The following is a 25,635-nucleotide window of genomic DNA, read 5'->3' as shown; positions in this document are numbered from 1 at the left end:
CCACTGGCTTCCAGTTGAAGCTCGCATCTGCTACAAGACCATGGTGCTTGCCTACGGAGCTGTGAGGGGAATGGCACCTCCGTACCTTCAGGCTCTGATCAGTCCCTACACCCAAACGAGGGCACTACGTTCATCCACCTCTGGCCTGCTGCCTCCCCTACCTCTGCGGAAGCACAGTTCCCGCTCAGCCCAGTCAAAACTGTTTGCTGCTCTGGCACCCCAATGGTGGAACAAGCTCCCTCACGACGCCAGGACAGCGGAGTCACTCACCACCTTCCGGAGACACTTGAAACTCCACCTTTTTAAAGAATACCTGGGATAGGATAAAGTCATCCAACTGAGAACTCGGAAATAACGAGATTCGACTAGGTAAAATCGTTTTGAACAGTCATCCAACTCGGAATTCCAAGTTGTAAACTCTGGCATTTCTAGAGCTCCGACTTTCCGACCTGAAGATCACTGACATCATGTTTTGAGTTCCCAGTTGTCTTGAAAGCACCATCACCATCAGATGCAGATACCATCAGTCCAGTAAAATACAAAAACAAATTATTTCAATTTATGCTCCGCAGTGCCTCGCAAGTGCTACACCAACTGATCTATTTTGTTATCAAAGCTCAAGTTTTGAAATATAATATGGTCGGAGAAATAACAATATTGACAGGCCAGGCATATAGCCAATATGCTGTGATAATGTATTAGACCTACTGCCCAAACCTCATTCCTACAGAACTGTTTTTATTAGGTTAATGTTAAATTTTTTAAGTCATGTTAAATCAAAATCTGAGCGGTAGATTTCGCTTGCTTTTTGACTGTGAAAGTGATCTTGGCTCAGAAAAGGTTGGTGACCACTGATCTACATCAATGCCACCTTGTGTTACACAGCAAGTTCAAAACAATCCATAACAATTCATAGCAGAAAGAAAAGACGCTTAAAGAGGAAACCTTATTCCTTACCCTCCTGCCTTTGGGTCCTCTGATCCCACCGAGACCCCTTGATCCGGCTTGGCCCTACAGGCGGAAGAACATACAACACATTATATGACGGAAGGCAATAACGTCACCACACTCACTGAGACGAGTTGTAGGACTGACTAATGAGACTGGGATTGGGTCTCCAGGATGCTAGTGAATGTCATTCATCCCCTATCATGGCCAAAGAGCTGAGATCATGCACTTGAAGGACATGTGTTCAGTCATGCCTGTACAAGAGATCCTATTGAGCTGAAGCATGTAATTTTCAAAGAACACCTGGTCAGAAGAAGTCGAAGGGCATTTTCCACCTTTTACAGTAAAGTACTCGCCTGCTGTCTTCTGTGCAGTTTGCTAAAGCAGCTCTGAGACAGTCCAGCATGTCTTGCCACAACTTGTGTGATGTCAGTGCACGGCGTAAAGAGACTAGAGACATGTAGACATGCTATAAAAGCAAAGGGTGGGAGCCGCATTAGCTTTAGCCAGAGGTACTAAAGAAAAGTTTACAGCTGCCTGTTTGAGTGACTGACTGTCACTCTCACTCCCCATCAACATCAACAGAGGTATGTGCTAGGGGGAATTTCTCCCAACCGCCCCTTGTGTGAACAACTCTGTCTTTGGTCTCCAAATGAGCGAAGAGTAAATGGTTTTAGCGGTGTAACTATGTGGGCCTCCTTACAGACCTTTATTGGTTATGTTTACGTAGCTGGATTCCAAACAAGGAAGGCAACAGACCTTTGAGGAACCAGAATGGGTATTAGGCTTAGAATTCTAGTCTGACCTTGAAAGACACTTTAATAAACTACACTCACTCTATGCCAAGCTGTTGTGCCAAATATGACACAAGTTCTAACTTGAAGTCTCATTCAGTTTGTGACTCATTTTTTGTTTACAGCAGTGATGCCTTGCTTCTGAGTTCATTCTGCCATGCAGTATCCAATGCCAAATGACAAAGGATGGTATTTTAGAGTAGTATTGGTGTAATGGGGTTTGTTCTTGTAAAGCTACAGGGAACATGTCACGATCGTCGGGAACAGATGAGGACCAAGGCGCAGCGTTGCAGGCAAACATACTCTTTATTGAGCGAAACGCGATCAAAACAACAAAGACGGTAACGTGACAGTTCACGGTCAAACTCAACCAACTTGAAACAAGAACCCACAAAAACAAAGGAAAAACCGACAGTTTAAATATGGCTCCCAATCAGAGACAACCAGCAAACAGCTGACACTCGTTGCCTCTGATTGGGAGTCACTCAGGCCAACATAGAAATAGGGAACATAGATCTACACACCCTGGCTCAACATAACAGTGTCCCCAGAGCCAGGGCGTGACAGTACCCCCCCCTAAAGGCGCGGACTCCGACCGAGCCAACTAAATACCACAGGGGAGGGACCGGGTGGGCACTCCGCCTTGGCGGCGGATCCGGCTCTGGGCCCGATCCCCACTCCCTCTCCAACCCCCCAAAGTACCCCTGGTCCGGTCTGGCCCCGCTGGCCGGAGCCGGACTGACGACACGCACCCCTGGCTTGGTGCGTGGAACAGGAACGGACCGGACCGGGCTGACGATGCGCACCCCTGGCTTGGTGCGTGGAGTAGCAACTGGCCGGACCGGGCTGACGATACACACCCCTGGCTTGGTGCGTGGAGCAGGAATGGACCGGACCGGGCTGATGATGCGCACCCCTGGCTTGGTGCGTGGAGTAGCAACTGGCCGGACCGGGCTGACGAAACGCACCACAGACTTGGTGCGGGGAGCAGGAACAGGCCGGGCCGGGCTGGCGACGCGCACCATTGGCTTGGTGCGGGGAGCAGGAACAGGCCGGGCCGGGCTGGCGACGCGCACCATAGGCTCGGTGCGGGGAGCAGGAACAGGCCGGGCTGGGCTGGCGATGCGCACCATCGGCCTGGTGTGGGGAGCAGGAACAGGCCGGACCGGGCTGGCGACGCGCACCATAGGCTCGGTGCGGGGAGCAGGAACAGGCCGGGCCGGGCTGGCGACGCGCACCATAGGCTCGGTGCGGGGAGCAGGAACAGGCCGGGCCGGGCTGACGACACGCACCACAGGCTCGATGCGAGGAACAGGAACAGGCCGGACCGTACTGGGGACACACACCACTGGCCCTACGCAGGGATCAGGAACGGGCCGGACCGGACTGGTAACACACCCCAGTACCTCTCGCCGTGCCTCCACACTTTCCCACTCCTCTGTGACCAGTGGCCCCCTTAACCTGGCGGCCTCCTCTGCACACCCACTGGACCGCTCCATCGCGGCCTCCTGCTGCCCCGTCGTCCACGTCGTGAGCCCCCCCCTAAAGATTTTCTGGGGTTCTCTCCTCCCCGTGGACCAGGCCTCCCTAGTTCTCGCCAGACTCTCACCCCACTGCTTCAAAGTCCAACCTCTCTGCTCTTCACTTGGCTTGGCCCAGTCGAGACTCTTAATCCATTGCTCCATAGACCAGCCTCTCTTCTCTTCACTTAGCGGGGCCCAGTCGAGACTCCTACTCCACTGATCCCAGGTCCTTCCTCTCTCCTCTTCCCGCTGCTTGGTCCAGTTTTGGTGGGTTCTTCTGTCAAGGATGTAGTAGGTGGGTGTGGTGGTGGAATCAGGCGCAGGACGCAGAAGTATATTCCAAAGACTTTAGTGAAAATACTCACAGTACCAACACTAGATAGCCCGAAGGCGAAACTCCGCACGCAGGCGAAACAAATACGCGCGCACAAACAGGTGCGACGAAAACACTCCAAACTATGGAGGAACAGCTCAACCGAGCAAAATGCACAATACGTCTGGCAACAACCAAGACAGTGGAAACATGAACCCACAAAAACAAAGGAAAAACCGACAGTTTAAATATGGCTCCCAATCAGAGACAACCAGCAAACAGCTGACACTCGTTGCCTCTGATTGGGAGTCACTCAGGCCAACATAGAAATAGGGAACATAGATCTACACACCCTGGCTCAACATAACAGTGTCCCCAGAGCCAGGGCGTGACAGAACAGGACGTTTAAAATGGTACCAAACCTTATGGGCCGGTTTCAAAGACCCAGTTTAAGACTACTTCATGGACAAAAAAAAATCTCAATTGAAAGTGTTTTTAGTCCAGGATTAGGCTTAATCTGTGTCCGGGAAACCCCTACAAAGGTAAAGTGAGCAGGTTTTACTTACTGGTATCCCTAGAGGTCCAGAGGGGCCACACTCTCCAGGAGTTCCAGGATGACCCTGACAGACAGACAGAACAATACAACACCATGAAGACTTCCATCATACTTCAAACCCATTTAACCCCTTTTTTACATACTCTAAATAATACTGAAAATGAACTGGTGACTATTGACAATATGTTGTCTGTTCAGCAATTTAGATGTAATGTATCTATTCTTAGCCTGCATGATGTGGCTGACTGGACAGTTTGTTAGTTTAGCTACTGAGTCATACTGTATCTGGCCTACTGTAGTTCTCCTCAATAGCTGTATCATTATGTTTGTTGTCATACAATAAACAGCTTGAGTAAAAAACATTTTCTACCCTTATTTTACCAGGTAAATTGACTGAGAACACATTCTCATTTACAGCAACAACGTGGGGAATAGTTACAGGGGATAGGAGGGGGGATGAATGAGCCAATTGGAAGCTGGGGATGATTAGTTGGCCATGATGGTATGTGGGCCAGATTGGGAATTTAGCCAGGACACCGGGGTTAACATCCCTACTCTTACGATAAGTGCCATGGGATCTTTAGTGACCTCAGAGAGTTAGGACACCCGTTTAATGTCCCATCCGAAAGAATATGTTGTGAAGATATGTACAGTCGTGGTCAAAAGTTTTGAGAATTACACAAATATTAATTTTCACAAAGTCTGCTGCCTCAGTTTTTATGATGTCAATTTGCATATACTCCAGAATGTTATGAAGAGTGATCAGATGAATTGCAATTAATTGCAAAGTCCCTCTTTGCCATGAAAATGAACTTAATCCCCAAAAAACATTTCCACTGCATTTCAGCCCTGCCACAAAAGGACCAGCTGACATCATGTCAGTGATTCTCTCGTTAACACAGGTGAGAGTGTTGACGAGGACGAGGCTGGAGATCACTCTGTCATGCTGATTGAGCTAGAATAACATACTGGAAGCATTAAAAGGAGGGTGGTGCTTGAAATCATTGTTCTTCCTCTGGTTACCTGCAAGGAAACACGTGCGGTCATCATTGCTTTGCACAAAAAGGGCTTCACAGGCAAGGATATTGCTGCTAGTAAGATTGCACCTAAATCAACCATTTATCGGATTATCAAGAACTTCAAGGAGAGAGGTTCAATTGTTGTGAAGAAGGCATCAGGGCGCCCAAGAAAGTCCAGCAAGCGCCAGGACCGTCTCCTAAAGTTGATTCAGCTGCGGGACCGGGGCACCACCAGTGCAGAGCTTGCTCAGGAATGGCAGCAGGCAGGTGTGAGTGCATCTGCACGCACAGTGAGGCGAAGACTTTTGGAGGATGGCCTGGTGTCAAGAAGGGCAGCGAGGAAGCCACTTCTCTCCAGGAAAAACATCAGGGACAGACTGATATTCTGCAAAAGGTACAGGGATTGGACTGCTGAGGACTGGGGTAAAGTCATTTTCTCTGATGAATCCCCTTTCCGATTGTTTGGGGCATCCGGAAAAAAGCTTGTCCGGAGAAGACAAGGTGAGCGCTACCATCAGTCCTGTGTCATGCCAACAGTAAAGCATCCTGAGACCATTCATGTGTGGGGTTGCTTCTCAGCCAAGGGAGTGGGCTCACTCACAATTTTGCCTAAGAACACAGCCATGAATAAAGAATGGTACCAAAATACCCTCCGAGAGCAACTTCTCCCAACCATCCAAGAAAAGTTTGGTGACGAACAATGCCTTTTCCAGCATGATGGAGCGCCTTGCCATTAGGCAAAAGTGATAACTAAGTGGCTCATCGAAATTTTGGGTCCATGGCCAGGAAACTCCCCAGACCTTAATCCCATTGAGAACTTGTGGTCAATCCTCAAGAGGTGGGTGGACAAACAAAAACCCACAAATTCTGACAAACTCCAAGCATTGATTATGCAAGAATGGGCTGCCATCAGTCAGGATGTGGCCCAGAAGTTAATTGACAGCATGCCAGGGCGGATTGCAGAGGTCTTGAAAAAGAAGGGTCAACACTGCAAATATTGACTCTTTGCATAAACTGCATGTAATTGTCAATAAAAGCCTTTGACACTTATGGAATGCTTGTAATTATACTTCAGTATACCATAGAAACATCTGACAAAAATATCTAAAAACACTGAAGCAGCAAATTTGTGAAGACCAATACTTGTGTCATTCTCAAAACTTTTGACCACGACTGTACAAGTAATTGCCAAAATAAAGGAAACACCAACATAAAGTGTTTTAATAGGGCTTGGGCCACCACGAGCCAGAACAGCTTCAATGCGCCTTGGCATAGATTCTACAAGTGTCTGGAACTCTATTGGAGGGATGCGACACCATTCTTCCACGAGAAATTCCATCATTTGATGTTTTGTTGATGGTGGTGGAAAACGCTGTCTCCGGCACCGCCCCAGAATATCCCATAAGTGTTAAATTGGGTTGAGATCTGGTGACTCATCAAACCATTCAGTGACCAATCGTGCCCTGTGGCTGGGGACATTGTTATACTATGGGGGCATAGCCATGGTAGTCAAAATAATGGCCAGCCCAACATTTTTAGACATGACCCTAAGCATGATGGGATGTTAATTGCTTTTAATTAACTCAGGAACCACACCTGTGTGGAAGACCCTGCTTTCAATATGCTTTGTATCGCTCATATACTCAAGTGTTTCCATTATTCTGGCAGTTACCGGAAGATTAAAACAATATGGCACCTCCAGCTGTCTTTCTGCTGTGTAAGCAAATGTGTCTGCAGTTACCATACTGGGTATTGAGTTGAGAGGCTTGTATTATATTTACATTTTAGTCATTTAGCAGACGCTCTTATCCAGAGTGACTTACAGTTAGTGAGTGCATCCTTTTTTTTAATACTATTTTTCATACCCCCGTGGGAATCGAACCCACAACCCTGGCGTTCCAAACGCCATGCTCTACCAACTGAGCTACATCCCTGCCGGCCATTCCCTCCCCTACCCTAGACAACGCTGGGCCAATTGTGCGCCGCCCCATGGGTCTCCCGGTCACGGCCGGCTACGACAGAGCCTGGATTCGAACCAGGATCTCTTAGACCACTGCGCCACTCGGGAGTAGAGTATAGAGTATTGAGAGGAGATATAAAAATAACTTATTTGGAAACTTCTGCACACTTAGATCCAACATAAATACTATTCTCGCTACAGTTCATCTCAACATGAAGTCGGCAAGTATGACCTAACAAAAACGTAATTTCATACAAGATATACAAGCTCAATACATAGCTCTTTTCAAACAGAATGATACCTATCTTAGTACCCCATTCCTCATCTCCAAGCCCCCACATGACACCCTGTCCTACCCCCTAATCCTAGACCCCCACATGGAACATTACCCTACCCATATAGAGTTGAATGCCCCTGGGAAGAGAGACGGGGTCCAGACTTACTCCTTACCATCGCCCCCTTTTCCCCTGGCGGTCCAGGCAAGCCCATCTCCCCACGGTCCCCCTGGGAAAACAAACATAACTATAAAGACCCTGTTTCACATAGATAAGGCCAGGAGTTTTTCCTGAACACATGACCTGACTAGAAAAACTCTGGGCCTGGAGTTAGTCCTAGTCAGGTCACAAGGTCAGGGGAAACCCAGGGTAATAGTGACAGTGCCTTCAGAATGTATTCATACCCCTTGACTTATTCAACATTTTGTTGTGTTACAGCCTGAATTCAAAATGGATTAAATATTGTTTTTTTCTCACCCATCTACACACAATAGCCCAAAATGACAAAGTGAAAACATGTTTTTAGAATTTTTAGCAAATGTATTGAAAATGAAATAAATAAATATCTAATTTACATAAGTATCCACACCCGTGAGTCAATATATGTTAGAATAATCTTTGGCAGAGATTACAGCTGTGAGTCTTTCTGGATAAGTCTCTAAGATCTTTGAACGCCTGAATTGTACAATATTAGCACATTATTCTTTTTAAAACTGTTGAAGCTCTGTCAAGTTTTTTTCTTAATTTTTTTTTAGGGGGTAGATCAGCTTTAATATTGCAGATAGATTGTAACTTCCATCAATGTAATTGTCTGCATCACTTCCAATGCCCCATATGTTTTTTTTCTCTCGCAAATATATATATATATATGAAGTCGGAAGTTTACATACACTTAGGTTGGAGTCATTAAAAATAGTTTTTCAACCACTCCACAAATTTCTTGTTAACAAACTAGAGTTTTGGCAAGTCGGTTAGGACAACTACTTTGTGCATGACACAAGTCATTTTTCCAACAATTGTTTACAGACAGATTATTTCACTTATAATTCACTGTATCACAATTCCAGTGGGTCAGAAGTTTACATACACTAAGTTGACTGTGCCTTTAAACAGCTTGGAAAATTCCAGGAAATGATGTCATGGCTTTAGAAGCTTCTGATAGGCTAATTGACATAATTTGAGTCAATTGGAGGTGTACCTGTGGATGTATTTCAAGGCCTACCTTCAAACTCAGTGCCTCTTTGCTTGACATCATGGGAAAATCAAAAGGAATCAGCCAAGACCTCAGAAAATAAATTGTAGACCTCCACAAGTCTGGTTCATTATTGGGAGCTATTTCCAAACGCCTGAAGGTACCACGTACATCTGTACAAACAATAGTACGCAAGTATAAACACCATGGGACCACGCAGCTGTCATACCGCTCAGGAAGGAGACGCGTTCTGTCTCCTAGAGATGAACGTACTTTGGTGCGAAAAGTGCAAATCAATCCCAGAACAACAGCAAAGGACCTTGTGAGGATGCTGGAGGAAACAAGTGCAAAAGTATCTATATCCACAGTAAACCGAGTTCTATATCGACATAACCTGATAGGCCGCTCAGCAAGGAAGAAGCCACTGCTCCGAAACCGCCATAAAAAAGCCAGACTACGGTTTGCAACTGCACATGGGGACAAATATTGTACTTTTAGGAGAAATGTCCTCTGGCCATAATGACCATCGTTATGTTTGGAGGAAAAAGGGGGTTACTTGCAAGCCGAAGAACACCATCCCAACCGTGAAGCACGGGGGTGGCAGCATCATGCTGTGGGGGTGCGTTGCTGCAGGAGGGACTGGTGCACTTCACAAAATAGATGGCATCATGAGGAAGGAAAAATATGTGGATATATTGAAGCAACATCTCAAGACATCAGTCAGGAAGTTAAAGCTTGGTCGCAAATGGGTCTTCCAAATGGACAATGACCCCAAGCATACTTCCAAAGTTGTGGCAAAATGGCTTAAGGACAACAAAGTCAAGGTATTGGAGTGGCCATCACAAAGCCCTGACCTCAATCCTATAGAAAATGTGTGGGCAGAACTGAAAAAGCATGTGCGAGCAAGGAGGCCTACAAACCTGACAACTTATTGTGGGAAGCTTGTGGAAGGCTACCCGAAACATTTGACCCAAGTTAAACAATTTAAAGGCAATGGTACCAAATACTAATTGAGTGTATGTAAACTTCTGACACGCTGGGAATGTGATTTGACATTTCCATATGTTTTTGTTAGCTCCATGTGCGACATAACTCCACCAGTCCTACCGATGATATCATTTACGAAGATTATACCTTTTTTAAACATTTTGTCAAAAAAAAAACGTTTTTTTTAATCAATTAGTATATTTGAGTTTAACCACAATATTGGTTGCATTATTTGTTCTGTCGTTTCTGGAGGATTAAATTGAAATTGCAACCAACTTTCTATGGCTTGTTTTAGAAATAGTGATATTTGGGAGATTATTTTCTTTTCAAATAACTGAAAGTGAGAGGTTGTAATCTGAATAAAGGGAAAAAGGCCATTCTTGAACATTGGGTGAGACAATCTTACTAATTTGCTAGAGAACCAGTTCAGATTTAAGTATAACTTTTGTATGACTAAAGCTTTTAGTGATAGGTCTAATGCTTTAATATTTAATAATTTCTGTCCTTCGAATTCATATTCATTATATAAATAGGCCCATTTAATTTTGTCTGGCTTGCCGTACAAAATAAAATGGAATACGGTTTTCTCATATAATTTAAAAAACTGTTCACTAGGCGTAGGCAAGACCATAAGCAAATAGGTAGACTGGGATAATACTAAAGAGTTCATCAGGGTGATTTTTCCACAAATAGACAGGTATTTACCTTTCCATGGTAGCAAGATCTTATCTATGTTTGGGTGTTGCGTGTTGTTGTAATATTTGTCTATATATTTCTCTAGCCTTATAATTTGTTTTGTGTTATTATCCAGATTGAATGTTATTACCCTCAAATATATGAAATGTTAATATTTAGTCTAACTTACTGATATTGAATATTATGTTTTTATTTTGAGGTGATTTGTACCGCTGTGTATTCAATACGCCATCTTGAAGCCGATTTAAGTCAAAACTGTAACTAGGCCACTCAGGAACATTCAATGTCATCTTGGTAAGGAACTCCAGTGTATATTTGGCCTTGTATTTTAGGTTAATGTTCTGCTGAAAGGTGAATTTGTCTCCCAGTGTCTGTTGGAAAGCAGACTGAACCAGGTTTTCCGCTAAGATTTAGCCTGTGCATAGCTATATTCCGTTTATTTTTAAACAAAAAAAACTCCCTAGTCCTTGCCGATGACAAGCATAGCCATAACATTATGCAGCCACCACCATCCTTGAAAATATGAAGAGTTATACTTAAGGATGTGTGGTGTTGGATTTGCCCCAAATATAACGTTTAGTATTCAGGTTCAATTCTTTCTTTGCCACATTTATTGCAGTTTTACTTTAGTGCCTTGTTGCAAACAGGATGCATGTTTTGGAATATCTTTATTCTGTACAGGTTTCTTCTTTTTACTCTGTCAGGTTAGTATTGTGGAGAAACTACAATGCTGTTGATCCATCCTCAGTTATCTCCTATCACAGCCATTAAACGATGTAACTGTTTTAAAATCAACATTGGCCTTATGGCGAAATCCCTGAGTGGTTTCCTTCCTCTCCGGCAACTGAGTTAGGAAGGAAGGATGCCTGTATCTTTGTAGTGACTGGGTGTATTGATACACCATCCAAAGTGTAATGAATAACTTCACTATGCTCAAAGGGATATTCAATGTCTGTTTTTAATCATTTTTAACACTATTATTGCACAGTCCATGCAACTTATTAGGTGAATAGTTAAGCAAATTTGTACTCCTGAACTTATTTAGGCTTGCCATAATAAAGGGGTTGAATACTTTTTTCAGCTTTTAATTTGTAATAAATGTGTAAACATTTCTAAAAACACAATTCCACTTTGACATTATGGGGTATTGTGTCTAGGCCAGTGACCAAAAAAATCTCAATGTAACAAAATGTGGAAAAAGTCAAGGGGTGTGAATACTTTCTGAAAGCACTGTATATCACAAGACATCAACAGGAAGCAATCCCAGCAGGCAAAACTGGTTGAAATTACTTAATAAGAACCAGATTACAACTGTTTGTAATAACGTCATTTCAACCAGCTTTGCCAGCTGGGAAAGTAGAACTATAACATATATGAATCAGTGTCTCTTTTAATATGACAACATAAGATATATGACATGAGAAGTTTTCCTGTAATGTCTAACGTAAAGATACACATCTAACCTTTTCTCCTGCGAGGCCTGTCTCCCCAATAGAACCGATGAAACCCACGAGCCCCTGAAGAGAGCAACACAGGAAAAGACACAATCAAAGTCCTGTACTTACACCATTACCTTCGGAGCGGTGGGGCAAAAGAAAAACACAAACAGAAACACTCACACAGAGAGAGAGAGAGAGAGAGAGAGAGAGAGAGAGAGAGAGAGAGAGAGAGAGAGAGAGAGAGAGAGAGAGAGAGAGAGAGAGAGAGAGAGAGAGAGAGAGAGAGAGAGCTCATATGCTAAATATACTGCCCCCAGAGTACACAGTACACACACACACAGAGTAAAGTAAACAAACAGAGAGAGAGAGAAGCCTTTACCCTCTCTCCAAGCTTTCCGACCTCTCCAGTTATTCCAGTCTCGCCCTATAGCAGAAGACTGAATTAGCATTCATTAACAGATTCAGACTTTTTAAAAGTTCAGATCAGCCAGAGAGAATGTGGTTAGAGGCCAGTCCCCCTGGTAGTAGAAAATTAACATCAAATGTACACACAGTTAAATAAGACTTTACAGGTTGGGAGAAAGAGAGACAGAAAGAGAGAAAGAGAGAAACAGGCAGAGAGAGAAAAAGAGAAACAGGCAGAGTGAGAGAGCAGGGGAGACCATGTTTAATGACAGATAACAGTGATAGTGATAGACTCAGGTGGATGGAGAGAGAGAGAGAGAGAGAGAGAGAGAGAGAGAGAGAGAGAGAGAGAGAGAGAGAGAGAGACTCAGCCAGTTGAATGGTGCATCATGTTAATAGGATCTGACCTTCAATCCTTCGGGACCTGTTTCCCCCGGGAATCCCTGCCTTCCAGGTCTGCCCTGAACAGAAAACAAACATGAACCATAGTACAGTACTTCATCAGATTCAGATTCAGAGTGTTTAATAGTCACAGGTACAGGGTTGCAGGTGTGATAGCAGGGTACAGTGAAAATCTTAGGCTCCGAGCTCCAACATGCAGGACACAGTGAAATAAAATAATGAAAATGGTAATAAAAAAACAACAATCTAAATAGAAATAGCACTATATACATCATAACAACTGTAGCAGTGATTAATAAATGAATGTCCATTGGGGTGGAGGCAGAGTAAAGATTGTTGAGGGGGTGGGGGAGAATATCCATATGTTGATAAGAAAACATTAAGAGCACCATTAAAGCACTCAGCTTTTACACAAATTTGGTGGAATGTCTTCTGCTATTGTCAAAGTTTAATGTGCAAAACAATCTGTGATACTTTTGTAGGGTTTTTGCGTAAGTCTTTTTCCTGGCAGAGAATTGAAACATCACTATCCCACTCTATATTCTTCAATGACTCATAAATACATCAACAATAGAATCCATCAGCATTAGGAAACTTTGAAGCTGAACAAATTCAGCATCAAAGTTCCCTAATGCATTACAGTATTAAAGGCCCAATGCAGACATTTTTATATTAATATGAACTCATTTCTGGGTAACAATGAAGTACTTTACGAACTAGGTTTCTTTCCATCCACAGTTTGTAAGCGAGTACCGCAAGTCATACCGCATTAAAAAAGAAAACTGCTGATTAGTAGGTCCTGTATTGTATTTTCAACCAGCAACTATCAGGGAATAACACTGATCACATTTTTTCACACTGTTAGAGTGTTAGTTTCATCAGCTACACAGGAAAAACTAAATGTTGACTGCACTGGGCCTTTCAAATATAATGGGATCAAATGTGTTGTGTGTAATATTGAATTAGTATATTCAGTTAGTTGTGGTTTCCGTCTTTTGGAGATGGCAGTTAGGAATCCTCTGTTCTTTAATGTGCTTACTCAGATGTATGAGTATGAACTTGGGGTGACTCCAGACTAACTCTTTATTCAGGCTGTGATGGATGCAAATTGGATGTCTCTGCAGGAAGATGCAGTACAGTGGAATCCAAGGCTACTGTCTGCGTCCCAAATGGCACCCTATTCCCTATATAGGGCCACCCCTGGTCAAAAGTAGTGCACTTTATAGGGAATAGGGTGCCATTTGGGATGCATACACTGACTGACACAATCAGAGGTTTGGCTTTCAGACCTAGCTTAATGGATCTAGGAGAAGAGGAAGAGAGAGTCTATCCTCATTTATATCCAGATGTTCATGATTATTTAGAGTAAGGAATGGGGAATCTATCTGTCTACATTGGAGGAGTTTGACTTAACAAGCTCACAAAATATTAGGCAAGAGAGACTGGAGAGTTATTAACAGCCATTCCAACTGATGTTATTTTAAATAAATTGTTCAGTATTTTAATGAAGGCTTGACATTTACTATCAGTGTTTAGCAAAATGGCTGTGTTCTGAAAGCAACAACTTAAAAAATGAATGCAGGAAGCAGATATTTGGACGGTTTCTTATTTCAAATAAATCATAATTCTCTAACTGGGATAACTGACTAGGTACATAAATGAGTGGCTTTATTTTCATTGGTTTAAAACCATAAAGCTTTGTTTTTTATAATCCCATCTCATCCAATGGTGTTGTTTTTGTATTATAGATGAGCACCATGTGGAGATGTGGCAGAGCACAGCAATTTTACTGACCAAACCGGTGCCACAAATGCACAATAAGCAGTGAGCCATCTATCAAAATAGATTTTCTGCACAATAGACTGAAAGCTAGCCAAGGGCTGCTGGTATATAGCTAACCAGATCATAGTGATTCAGCTGGATTTAAACATGGACTGCAGCAAATTGCCTCCCACTCTGAAGTGTCATTGTTATGAAACAGGCTTTTGGATGGTGGAGGTGGACATTTGGGGGTTTTCATGTGCTGAGTGACCCATATTGTGTTTTCGGATTTCCTTGTTTTGGTTTTGTGCTGTCCAATCAGCACTCACCTCCGGTCCTGTTGGCCCAGGTGGTCCCAGTGGCCCCTCATCACCCTGGAAAACAATATGGAAACAGAGGGTCAAGACAGGGACAAAAGTACTGTGCATAAAAAACACTTTGTATTATCACTGGCCTATGTGACAATGCCAGATTTCTGTCTTATCTCTTACATACATACTACATACATAGCCAAAATAAGACTAGATCTTGACATGTTTAGTAAATACAGTACACTAAAGACAATCCCACCTCTAGTCCAGCTGTTCCTCTAGGCCCTGGTAAACCTCTGTTCCCTGGCTTCCCCTGAGGAGAATGATACAGAATGTTAGATTGTGTAAGGACCCCATGTTGCTGTCCATGATGCACCATTGGCAATAAAACAGGACTGGTCCCCAGCAGTCACCACGGTCCCCAGAAAAGGCCTCCATGGTCCATGTGCCTGCTCCTTGCCAACCGCTGTTCTTGGTATTCACTAAAAACCAACTGAACCTCCCAGACCACTTCTCAACACTAAGGGCTACTATTGTGGTCCTCTGTAGCTCAGCTGGTAGAGCACGGCGCTTGTAACGCCAAGGTAGTGGGTTCGATCCCCGGGACCACCCATACACAAAAATGTATGCACGCATGACTGTAAGTCGCTTTGGATAAAAGCGTCTGCTAAATGGCATATTATTATTATTATTATTATTGCTCATAGAAGTGCTTGATCCAGCCGACTATGCCAAATGAAGATGCTAAGTACACAACCATTGTTTTCCGACAGATGCTGTCATTCTAACCGACCGCATTGCCATGAACTATGTGAAGATGGAATCTTCGCACCATCTGACATAAGACAATGGTGCATTACTAGATATGCAGAAAAATAGTGCCTGTAAACTGACCTTTGGGCCTTCAGGGCCATTGTGACCTGGTGGGCCGATGTCTCCTGGGAATCCCTGAGGACAACCAGAGAACAGGTTGAATATAATCCATCACATGAAGATAATATAGGTCATGTGTAATCTTTCCACCCACACACAGATCCTTACCTCTTGGCCGGGAGGGCCAGGTATACCATCAGGTCCTTGGTCACCGTTCACCCCCTAGGAGAGAGATTTCAAAAGTGATAACCTAGTAGTATACTTTACATAGTCCCAGGTACACAGATAGGTCTCTATAAAGGTTAATGGACTCACCTGTGGCCCTGGTTTCCCTTGAATGCCTGGCAACCCAGGTGAACCCTGGATACCCTGTAAAACAATGAGAGCATTTCTGTGAAAATAAGTTATCCACAGTTAAACCCCAGACACAAAGACTCAAACGACAAACATCAGCACCATCTGTCAGGTGGTAGCGGAGTGAAATACCTTGTCACCTTGGAATCCATTCTCTCCTTGCTCTCCTGGAAGACCAACTTCACCCTGAAGAGTGAGACAGGTTAGAAGGTTAAGAATACACTAACAAATGTACACTATAAATCCTCATCTCTATTGATGAGTACTATAGCCAGCTGTCGGGCAGATTCAGTATGGCCAGTAGGCTGTCATCTGGTGACCTGTCGACTGCATAGGAACACTGCACATCTGCCGTTGTTATTGGCTGAGTACAGCATGTGTATGTCTGCACTTTTACTAAGAAAAGCACATATTTCTCAGTACCTTATACATATGTGTGATACATGGAGCACATAGCAAGCCCATGCTTTAAATTTGCAGTGATTGATGATGAGTGTCATCGTGTAGGCTTGGGAAAGTCTTTAAACTGTTCCTGAATCAGATTGCTAGAGATGTCTGTAGTTTTAGCGCATGTAACCTCATCCCCAGAGAGCCAGGTAGTGGACGAGACTATATTGCATGCATAATTTGATCTGATAGCATGGTTTATTTACATACAGTAGGCTAATAATGAGGTATTCAGATCACCTTATCACCTTTCAGTCCTGGTTCCCCTGGGTTTCCTGGTACCCCCTGAAATTTAACCAATCACAGATGAGCAAACAGGCCTGGTGTTGCCCCGAGAGAAATTATGACACCTCCTGCATTGTATTACATTTACAACATTTTGTAACAGCATGTACAGTAGACGTGAGTAAAGCAGTAGGTCAGTTACCTTGAGTCCACATGGTCCTGGCAAACCCATCATCCCTACAGGACCCATGTCTCCCTGCCACCAACAACACACAGAACACACACTTAGAACACTGTAGACGGAAATGCAGCCCTACAGCTGTAGGACAATTATGTCATGCACATTCCTAACATATGTATACAGTAGTTAAGTTGAATGATGGAGTAATGCTCTTGCTCTATGTTCTTAATGGCAACATTTGGGACATATATTTAGCTCTGTTTATCACCAACAAGACTGCAACAAGACAAACTATAATCAGGCATCCCCAAACCAATCAGTGTCCTAGAGATTACAGTGGAGCAGAGACTGAAGGTGCACACTTAGAAAAAAAGGTGCTATCTAGAAGCACAGAGGGTTCTACACGGAACCACAAAATGTCTAGCTGGAACCAAAAAAGGGTTCTACCTGGAACCAACAATGGTTCTTCAAAGGGTTCTCCTATGGGGACAGCCGAAGAACCCTTTTAGGTTTTAGATAGCTCCTTTTTTTCTAAGAGTGTGCACCTTCACTCTCTGCTCCATTGCACTCTCTAGGACACTCTGCATGTAGAACCCTCCACAGACGGTTCTACATGGAACCCAAAAGGTTCTACCTGTAAAGAAAAAAAGGGTTCTCATATGGGGACATCCGAATAACCTTTCTGGAACCCTTTTTTCTAAGAGTGCACATGCCACATGGGTTTTTATACTCACAATGAGGCCGGGAACTCATTAGGACCAGGGGCTCCCAGCTCGCCCTAAGAGAGAGAGAGAGAGAGAGAGAGAGAGAGAGAGAGAGAGAGAGAGAGAGAGAGAGAGAGAGAGAGAGAGAGAGAGAGAGAGAGAGAGAGAGAGAGAGAGAGAGAGAGAGAGAGAGAGAGAGAGAGAGAGAGAGAGAGAGAGAGAGAGAGAGAGAGAGAGAGAGAGAGAGAGAGAGAGAGAGAGAGAGAGAATTTCTAAGGTTATAGGCTCTATTCCAAACAAACACAGGCAGAAGAGAGGCACAGTGTTCCTTACGCTTCTGGGAGTAGGAGGGGGAGAGACCCTAGATCTCAGAATGTATGTGTGTGTTGTCCCCCCCCCCCCGCTTGTGTAATCTCCAGCTCCCATCTCGTGGGTCAGGCCAGGCTAATGAAAGGGGGGCTGGCGCGACACACAGAGAGGGGCTTGTTGTCCCCGGTAACTACCCCACTGATACGTGCCATGCCCACATCCTCTCCAGGTCGAGAGAGAGAGAGATACTTGATCTGTGAACTGAAATAAAAACAAAGCCGAAAAAAGCTGAAAAAGCTTGGAAGAAACCTTTTTCAAAAGAAGAAAGAGAATTTCAAAATGGAGATTATGTACCATACAGATGTATTCTCTTTAAAGGCAAAGAAAAACGTTAAAAGTAAAATAATGAGAGAGTCACCCGAGACTTCTCAATACTATAAGGGAAGAAAACCACAATAAATATCTTATTTCATACTGAGAGCCCCTCAGCCTGGCACCCTGCTGTGCATGAAATACCCAAAACATGGAAAAGGCAGACAGATAACAATCAATGAGGACAAACTGCCCCTGCCTCACCATTAACGTCTATCATAACGGCACCATCATGATCTAGCCAAAGCAGCCTAAGGAAGTTCCAGGAAGAGTTCTAGTCCCTAAGAGAAGACACAAAGGAGCAAGCAGCCTCTCCACAGATCAACATCCAGGAGAAGACCACCCGTCCAAGCCCTGACAGCAGACTCGTCTCTCTAAGACTCTCCTCCCACATCAAATCTCTCAGAAAGTCTATCTGTTCTAGAAAGAGACTTTTCTGAGTTCAGGGAGAAATCATTGACCTGCCAGAGCAGAGGCAGTCAAGAGCCGACAGAGGAGGAGATCAGCCTGGTGACTCAGTGGAAACAGCAGCCTAGTGAGATCAGGGAGCTACAGTCAGCCACGAGAGAACTGGAGGAGGACAACCAGGCCCTCAGAATGTAAGTGTGTCGCCTGGGAGAGATGCTGGCCATCACTGTCAACAACAGCCACTTGCAAGACCTACAGAGAGAGCTACAGGAGCTGAAGGAAGAGGTCATCAGGCACCAGCCCGGCCACACTGCAGGGAAAGAGTCATCAAGCTCTGGTGCCCTACGACATACACTGCCATGGAGTTGCTGTCAGAAGAGAGACTGAAAGAGGCAGAACACATCCATATTTACTCCGGGACAAACAGCGTGACAGCATGCAGGGACAACCTGGCCAAAGCTCTGAGACAAGAGGCTACCAAAGCTACTAAAGATTTCCCTTCAGCCAGAATCATCCGAGAGTCATCGACACCATCAACACAGAGGTATCACAGCAACACAGAGGTATCACAGGCCTGTTGCTCTCTGACAAAGGTGCATCTGGTGCATCACTAGGACATTCAGCCTCATCCCTTCTATGACCACGTGCACCTCAGCAAGAACAGAGTCACGGTCTTCACAAAAGCCCGGAAAGACACTGCCCGGGGACAGGACCCCCTCCAATACCCACACCATGCCCAGAGACTCTAACCAGCACTACAAGAGTCCCAGGGCCCCTCCTCAACGTCCAAGGAGCCCCAAATTACAGGGAGCCCACATCCCCACTGGCCCCTGTCACCATGCTGCTCCTGGTCCTCATGTCCCCCCATGAGTCATCCCTGGCAGAGTACCCACCCAGCCAGCCACAACAGGCATTACAGAACAGTTACGCAGTAGTGACTGCAACAGGGTCCTCAGTACAGGACAACCAGAGCCAGATAAGAGACCTGTTGGCTCTAATCTGCTTTCAGATAGGCATACTGAACTAAAACCATACATCCACTACAGATGACATCTAGGGTAAAGTACTAATGTATGCATAGGATATGTAGAACTATTATTATTATTAATGAATATTTAAACACTGTTTATTTGTTTTATGCGGATAACATGTTATAACACATGATAACACCCACAATGATAACAAATTGGTTCACAGATTAAGCATTCCACTGTTAAACACATAAAGGACTTGGCATATAGGATCCTTAAGTATAAGCAGCTATAACATTCAGGGTTTGTGCTCTTCAACATTTGGTGTGAAAAGCACAGACCCAGACTTTGTAGATACTGTAAAGTTTCCTGTTTCAGCATTACAAAGCCCCTGTGCACAAAGCGAGGTCCATACAGAAATGATTTGTCGAGTGCGGTGTGGAAGAACTGCGAGCCAAGCCTAATCCCCCAACATCAGTGCCCGACCTCACTAATGCTCTTGTGGCTGAATGGAAGCAAGTCCCAGCAGCAATGTTCCAACATCTAGTGGAAAGCCAGCAAAGGGGGGACCAACTCCATATTAATGCCCATGATTTTGGAATGAGATGTTCATTTGCCTGTTTTATAGACTTTCAACATCTAGCAATGTTCCAACATCTAGTGGAAAGCCAGCAAAGGGGGGACCAACTCCATATTAATGCCCATGATTTTGGAATGAGATGTTCATTTGCCTGTCTTATAGACTTTCAAAAAGCCTTTGAAGGTATGTTCTTAAAACTCCTTCAAGGAGGCAATGTGTATCACATTATTAATGTGATCTATAAGGAAAACCAATGTTGTATAAAAGTTGTCAAGAAAATAAAACGATTCTTTAGTCAGGACAGAGGAGGCTGCAATATTAGTCCAACCTTATTCAATATTTCTATAAATGAACTGGCTACCATATTAGAACAATCTACATCTCTGGGACTCACCTTATAAATAAAGTTTATTTTATATGCCGATGAATTAGTAATTTTGTCAACAAAAAACAGGGGCTACAACCATAGCCGCGGGAAGTAGGGGTGCTGGGGGTACTGCATCTTCCCCTGATAAATAGAAATAATGTCTGAACAGACATAAATATAATCATTCAAAATACTACACCAGAGAGCATGATTTACTGTAGCCACAGAGGATCAATAGCTTCTACAAAATTGCTGTGGATTAAGTTTTATTACAAGCACTTTGTTGCAATTTGGGCAGCGTGACAAATATATACTGAACAAAAGAATATAAATGCAACATGCAACAATTTCAACGATTTTACTGAGTTACAGTTCATATAAGAAAATCAGTAAATTGAAATACAGAAAATTCATTAGGCCGTAATCTATGGATTTCACATCACTGGGAATACAGATATGCATCTGTTGGCCACAGATACCTTTAAAAAAAAGGTAGGGCCGTCGATCAGAAAACTAGTCAGTATCTGATGTGACCACCATTTGCCTCATGCAGCGCGACACATTTCATTTGCATAACGTTGATTGTGGCCTGTGGAATGTTGTCCCACTCCTCTTCAATGGCTGTGCGAAGTTGCTGGACATTAGCGGGAACTGGAACATGCTGTCGTACACATTAATCCAGAGCATCCCAAACATACTCAATGAGTGACATGTCTGGTGAGTAGGCAGGCCATTGAAGAACCGGGACATTTTCATCTTCCACGAATTGTGTACAGACATGGGGCAGTGCATTATCATGCTGAAACAGGAGGTGATGGTGGCGGATGAATGGCCCAACAATGGGCCTCAGGATCTCGTCATGGTATCTCTTTGCATTCAAATTGCCATCGACAAAATGCAATTGTGTTTGTAGTCCGTAGCTTATGCCTGCCCATACCATAACCCCACCGCCACCATGGGGCACTCTGTTCACAACGTTGACATGGGCAAACCGGTCGCCCACATGATGCCATGCTCGAGGTCTGTGGTTGTGAAGCCGGTTGGACGTACTGCCAAATTCTCTAAAACGACATTGGAGGCGGTTTATGGTAGAGAAATGAATATTCAATGCTCTGGCAACAGCTCTGGTGGACAATCCTGCAGTCAGCATGTCAACTGCACACTCCCTCAATACTTGGAGACATCTGTAGCATTGTGTTGTGTGACAGAACTGCACACTTTAGAGTGGCCTTTTATTGTCCCCAGCACAAGGTGCACCTGTGTAATGATCATGCTGCTTAATCAGCTTCTTGATATGTCACACCTGTCAGGTGGATGGATTATCTTGGCAAATAAGCTTTTTGTGCGAATGGAACATTTCTGGGATCTTTTATTTCAGCTCATGAAACATGGGACCAAAACTTTACATGTTGCATTTACATTTTTGTTCAGTGTAAAACAGCTTGTTGCATTGTGGCCGTAGACATATAATCCATAGAAGGATTTTGGAACCTCTAACCTTGGCACTCAGACTGTTAAACTCATTAGTACACTAGCAATGGCTGCCAGTCCTGACTTGAATGGGAACTGCCATCTATGGATTATATTTCTATGGTTTGTTGTGGCTGTCAATTTGACTTTCAAACATTTCTAAATACAAAAATGTAGGCATACCGTTTGGAAAGCAAATGCCTACTGCTGAAAAGAGAAGACTAATCTCTCCGTAGAAGCCAACCATTTCTTTCACAACAACTTTTGAGCGATTCTGAGCGAACAGCACTGTTTTTCAAAGTAGCTTATCTTGAGATAGGCTATTGGCATCGGCCATCACCGGTGAGTAGCCTAGGCTTCATCTTCATCATTGGGTGAGTCAGTATCACTGAAAAGTTTATTTTGTAGCCTACTGTGGCCTATATATATATATATATATATATATATATATATATATATATATATATATATATGACCCATTCCAGGAAGCTAGGCGTGTGTCGCACATCACTACTTCACAGGAGAGGCATTTGAACATAAATATATCTTTTTTTAATCAAAACGCATTTTTTGCCAGAAATGCCTTCTGGAACATGTGAAATTTCATGTGCCTTAATAGCAAACTTATATGCCATCTGCAAATACGAATAAAAAATTTAAATTATGAGCCTAGTTGGTTTAGCCACGGAAAACGTCAGGAAACTTCCCGCTAGCCATGATTGGCTGAGATAATGGATGGGCTGGACATGCCGAGAGATAAGTTTGGATTGGTCTGCCATGTAGCATGCTTCTTTCTCTAACATGAGCTGCTCAGTATGTGTAGATAATCCTTTCTACTGTGGCTTTTTTTAAAGATATCATGAAGAACTGCAAAAGTTCTTCATGATAGGTTCTTCGTGGTCCACCCACGCAGACAGTGTAGTGATGAAGGCACAACAGAGCCTCTTCAACCTCAGGAGGCTGAAGAAATTTGGTTTGGCACCTAAAACCCTCACAAACTTTTACAGATGCACAATTGAGAGCATCCTGTCGGGCTGTATCACCGCCTGGTACGGCAACTGCACCGCCCGCAACCGCAGGGCTCTCCAGAGGGTGGTGCGGTCTGCCGAACGCATTACCAGGGGCAAACTACCCGCCCTGCAGGACACCTACAGCACCCAGCCTGTTCACCCCGCTATCATCCAGAAGGTGAGGTCAGTACAAGCTGGGACCGAGAGAATGAAAAACCGCTTCTATCTCAAGGTCATCAGACTGTTAAATAGCCATCACTAGCACATTAGAGGCTGCTGCTGCCTATTGAAATCACTGGCCACTTTAAGAAATGGAACACTAGTCACTTTAATACTGTTTACATATCTTGCATTACTCATCTCATATGTATATACCTTATTCTATAATATTATACTGTATCTTAGTCCATGCCGCTCTGTCATTGCTTGTCCATATATGTATATATTCTTAAATTCCATTACTTACTTAGATTTGTGTGTATTGGGGATATGTTGTGAAATTGTTAGATATTACTTGTTAGATATTACTGCACTGTCGGAGCTAGAAGCACAAGCATTTCGCTACACCTGCAATAACATCTGCTAAACACGTGTATGTGACAAATAACATTTTATTTGAATTGTTGCTACTGCTCTCAACATTGCTGCACTGAATTTAAGATCAGTGGGAAAAAGTTGTGATGGACTACTTTTTGGAGGACTCTGAAAATGAATCAGACGATGAGGAAATCCCTGATTTAGGTAAAAACATTTTCATTGAATCAGACATTGTAGAGTCTTCTGATGACAGTGATGGGGAAGAAATGGCGATCAACAGTGTTGTTGTCACGGAAGAAGTTGACTGTGTTTTGAAATCAGTGGATGCCAGGTGGAAGCAGAGTATGATTGCAAATGTGGTGGGAGTCAAAAAGAGAACACAGAAGGCTGTTGTATAAAACACCTGTCTCCATATTACATATTCAAACTAAGGGCAACCATAGCATCCATGACAGAGGGAGAAGTGTTCATCCATGTATACGGGTAAGAGTCTAGCTACATTGTCAGGCATTATACGTTTTTTAATTTTGTCAGAAAGTTATTTTCATTGCAAGTTTAAGCGTACTGTTAGCTAGCTAGCTAACGTTAGATTGCTGGTTCGCTAGCTAACGTTACGTTATGTAGTAACATTATTTGTTGCTCAGAAACCATTTGCATTGCTAGTTATAGCCTAATGTTTGCTAGCTAGCTAACATTGAACCTAGTTGGTTAGCTTTAGCTACCTGCAGATTCATGCATGGTGCATGGTAGTATGGGTTGGCATTATGGGTCTAAACAAAAGACTCCACTATGCAAGAAACCATTTCACTGTACTGTTTACACCTTCTGAGTCTCTACTTTCATCAATTGATTGAGCCAATTGGAAGCTGGGGATGATTAGGTGGCCATGATGGTATGAGGGCCAGATTGGGAATTTAGACAGGAAACCGGAGTTAACACCCCTACTCTTACGATTACTGCCATGGGATCTTTAATGACCACAGAGAGTCAGGACATCCATTTAACATCCCATCCGAAAGACAATTGGTATCAAGGGACCTAACGTGTGCCAGGAAAACATTTCCTGCACCAGTACACCACCACCACCAGCCTGTACCGTTGACACCAGGCAGAATGGGTCCATGGACTCATGCTGCTTACTCCAAATCCTGACTCTGCCATCAGCATGACGCAACAGGAACTGGGTTTCATCGGACCAGGTAATGTTTTCCACTCCTCAATTGTCCAGTGTTGGTGATCGCATGCCCACTGGAGCCACTTCTTCTTGGCTTTAGCTGATAGGTAGTGGAACCCGGTGTGGACGTCTGCTACAATAGCCCATCCGTGACAAGGATCGACGAATTGTGCATTCTGAGATGTCGTTCTGTACACCATTGTTGTACTGCACTGTTATTTGTCTGTTTGTCGCCGGCCTGTTAGCTTGCACGATTCTTGCCATTCTCCTTGGACCTCTCTCATCAACTAGCTGTTTTCGCCCACAGAACTAGATGTGTTCTGTTTGTCGCACCATTCTCGGTATACCCTAGACACTGTTGTGTGTAAAAAGCCCAGGAGTACGTCCATTTTCAGATACTGTATCCGGCATGCCTGTCACTGACAATCATACCACACTCAAAGTCGCTTATGTCACTCGTTTTGCCCATTCTAACGTTCAATCGAACAGTAACTGAATGCCTCGATGCCTGTCTGCCTGCTTAATATAGTAAGCCACGGCCACGTGACTCACTGTCTGTAGGAGCGATCCATTTTTTGTGAACGGGGTGGTGAACCTAATAAACTGTCCTGTGAGTGTAGATATACACTACCAGTCAAAAGTTTGGACACACATACTCATTCAAGGGTTTTCTTTATTTTTTATATTTTTTATATTGTAGAATAATAGTGAATACATCAAAACTATGAAATTACACATATGGAATCATGTAGTAACCACAAAAGTGTTAAACAAATGAAAATATATGTTATATTTGAGATTCTTCAAATAGCCACCCTTTGCCTTGATGACAGCGTTGCACACGCTTGGCATTCTCTCAACCAGCTTCATGAGGTAGTCACCTGGAATGCATTTCAATTAACAGGTGTGCCTTCTTAAAAGTTAATTTGTGGAATTTCTTTCCTTCTTAATGCGTTTGAGCCAATCAGTTGTGCTGTGACAAGGTGTGTGTGTGTGTGGGGGGGGGGGGGGGTATACAGAATATAGCCCTATTTGGTAAAAGACCAAGTCCATATTATGGCAAGAACAGATC

The 25,635-nt window shown here is 43.7% G+C and overlaps 1 protein-coding gene across 1 annotated transcript in view; it reads right to left on the bottom strand.

Annotated features, from left to right (window-relative positions):
• LOC311141703 (collagen alpha-1(XXVII) chain B-like) overlaps positions 1-25,635 on the bottom strand; it is a 148,877-nt gene that overhangs the window by 37,723 nt on the left and 85,519 nt on the right. The window contains 16 exon segments of the mRNA XM_084177123.1: positions 958-1,011; positions 4,145-4,198; positions 7,564-7,617; positions 11,727-11,780; positions 12,082-12,126; positions 12,515-12,568; positions 14,600-14,644; positions 14,841-14,894; positions 15,476-15,529; positions 15,623-15,676; positions 15,770-15,823; positions 15,941-15,994; positions 16,496-16,540; positions 16,683-16,736; positions 17,396-17,412; positions 17,415-17,439. Of these exon segments, the coding sequence (XP_084033249.1) occupies positions 958-1,011; positions 4,145-4,198; positions 7,564-7,617; positions 11,727-11,780; positions 12,082-12,126; positions 12,515-12,568; positions 14,600-14,644; positions 14,841-14,894; positions 15,476-15,529; positions 15,623-15,676; positions 15,770-15,823; positions 15,941-15,994; positions 16,496-16,540; positions 16,683-16,736; positions 17,396-17,412; positions 17,415-17,439 (771 nt within the window).

Source organism: Coregonus lavaretus (genome assembly GCF_964263955.1).
Source record: "Coregonus lavaretus genome assembly, chromosome: 14".
NCBI classification, from domain to species: Eukaryota; Metazoa; Chordata; class Actinopteri; order Salmoniformes; family Salmonidae; genus Coregonus; species Coregonus lavaretus.
Note: the sequence above shows the minus strand (reverse complement) of the source record. Positions and strands in the feature narration are given on the sequence as shown.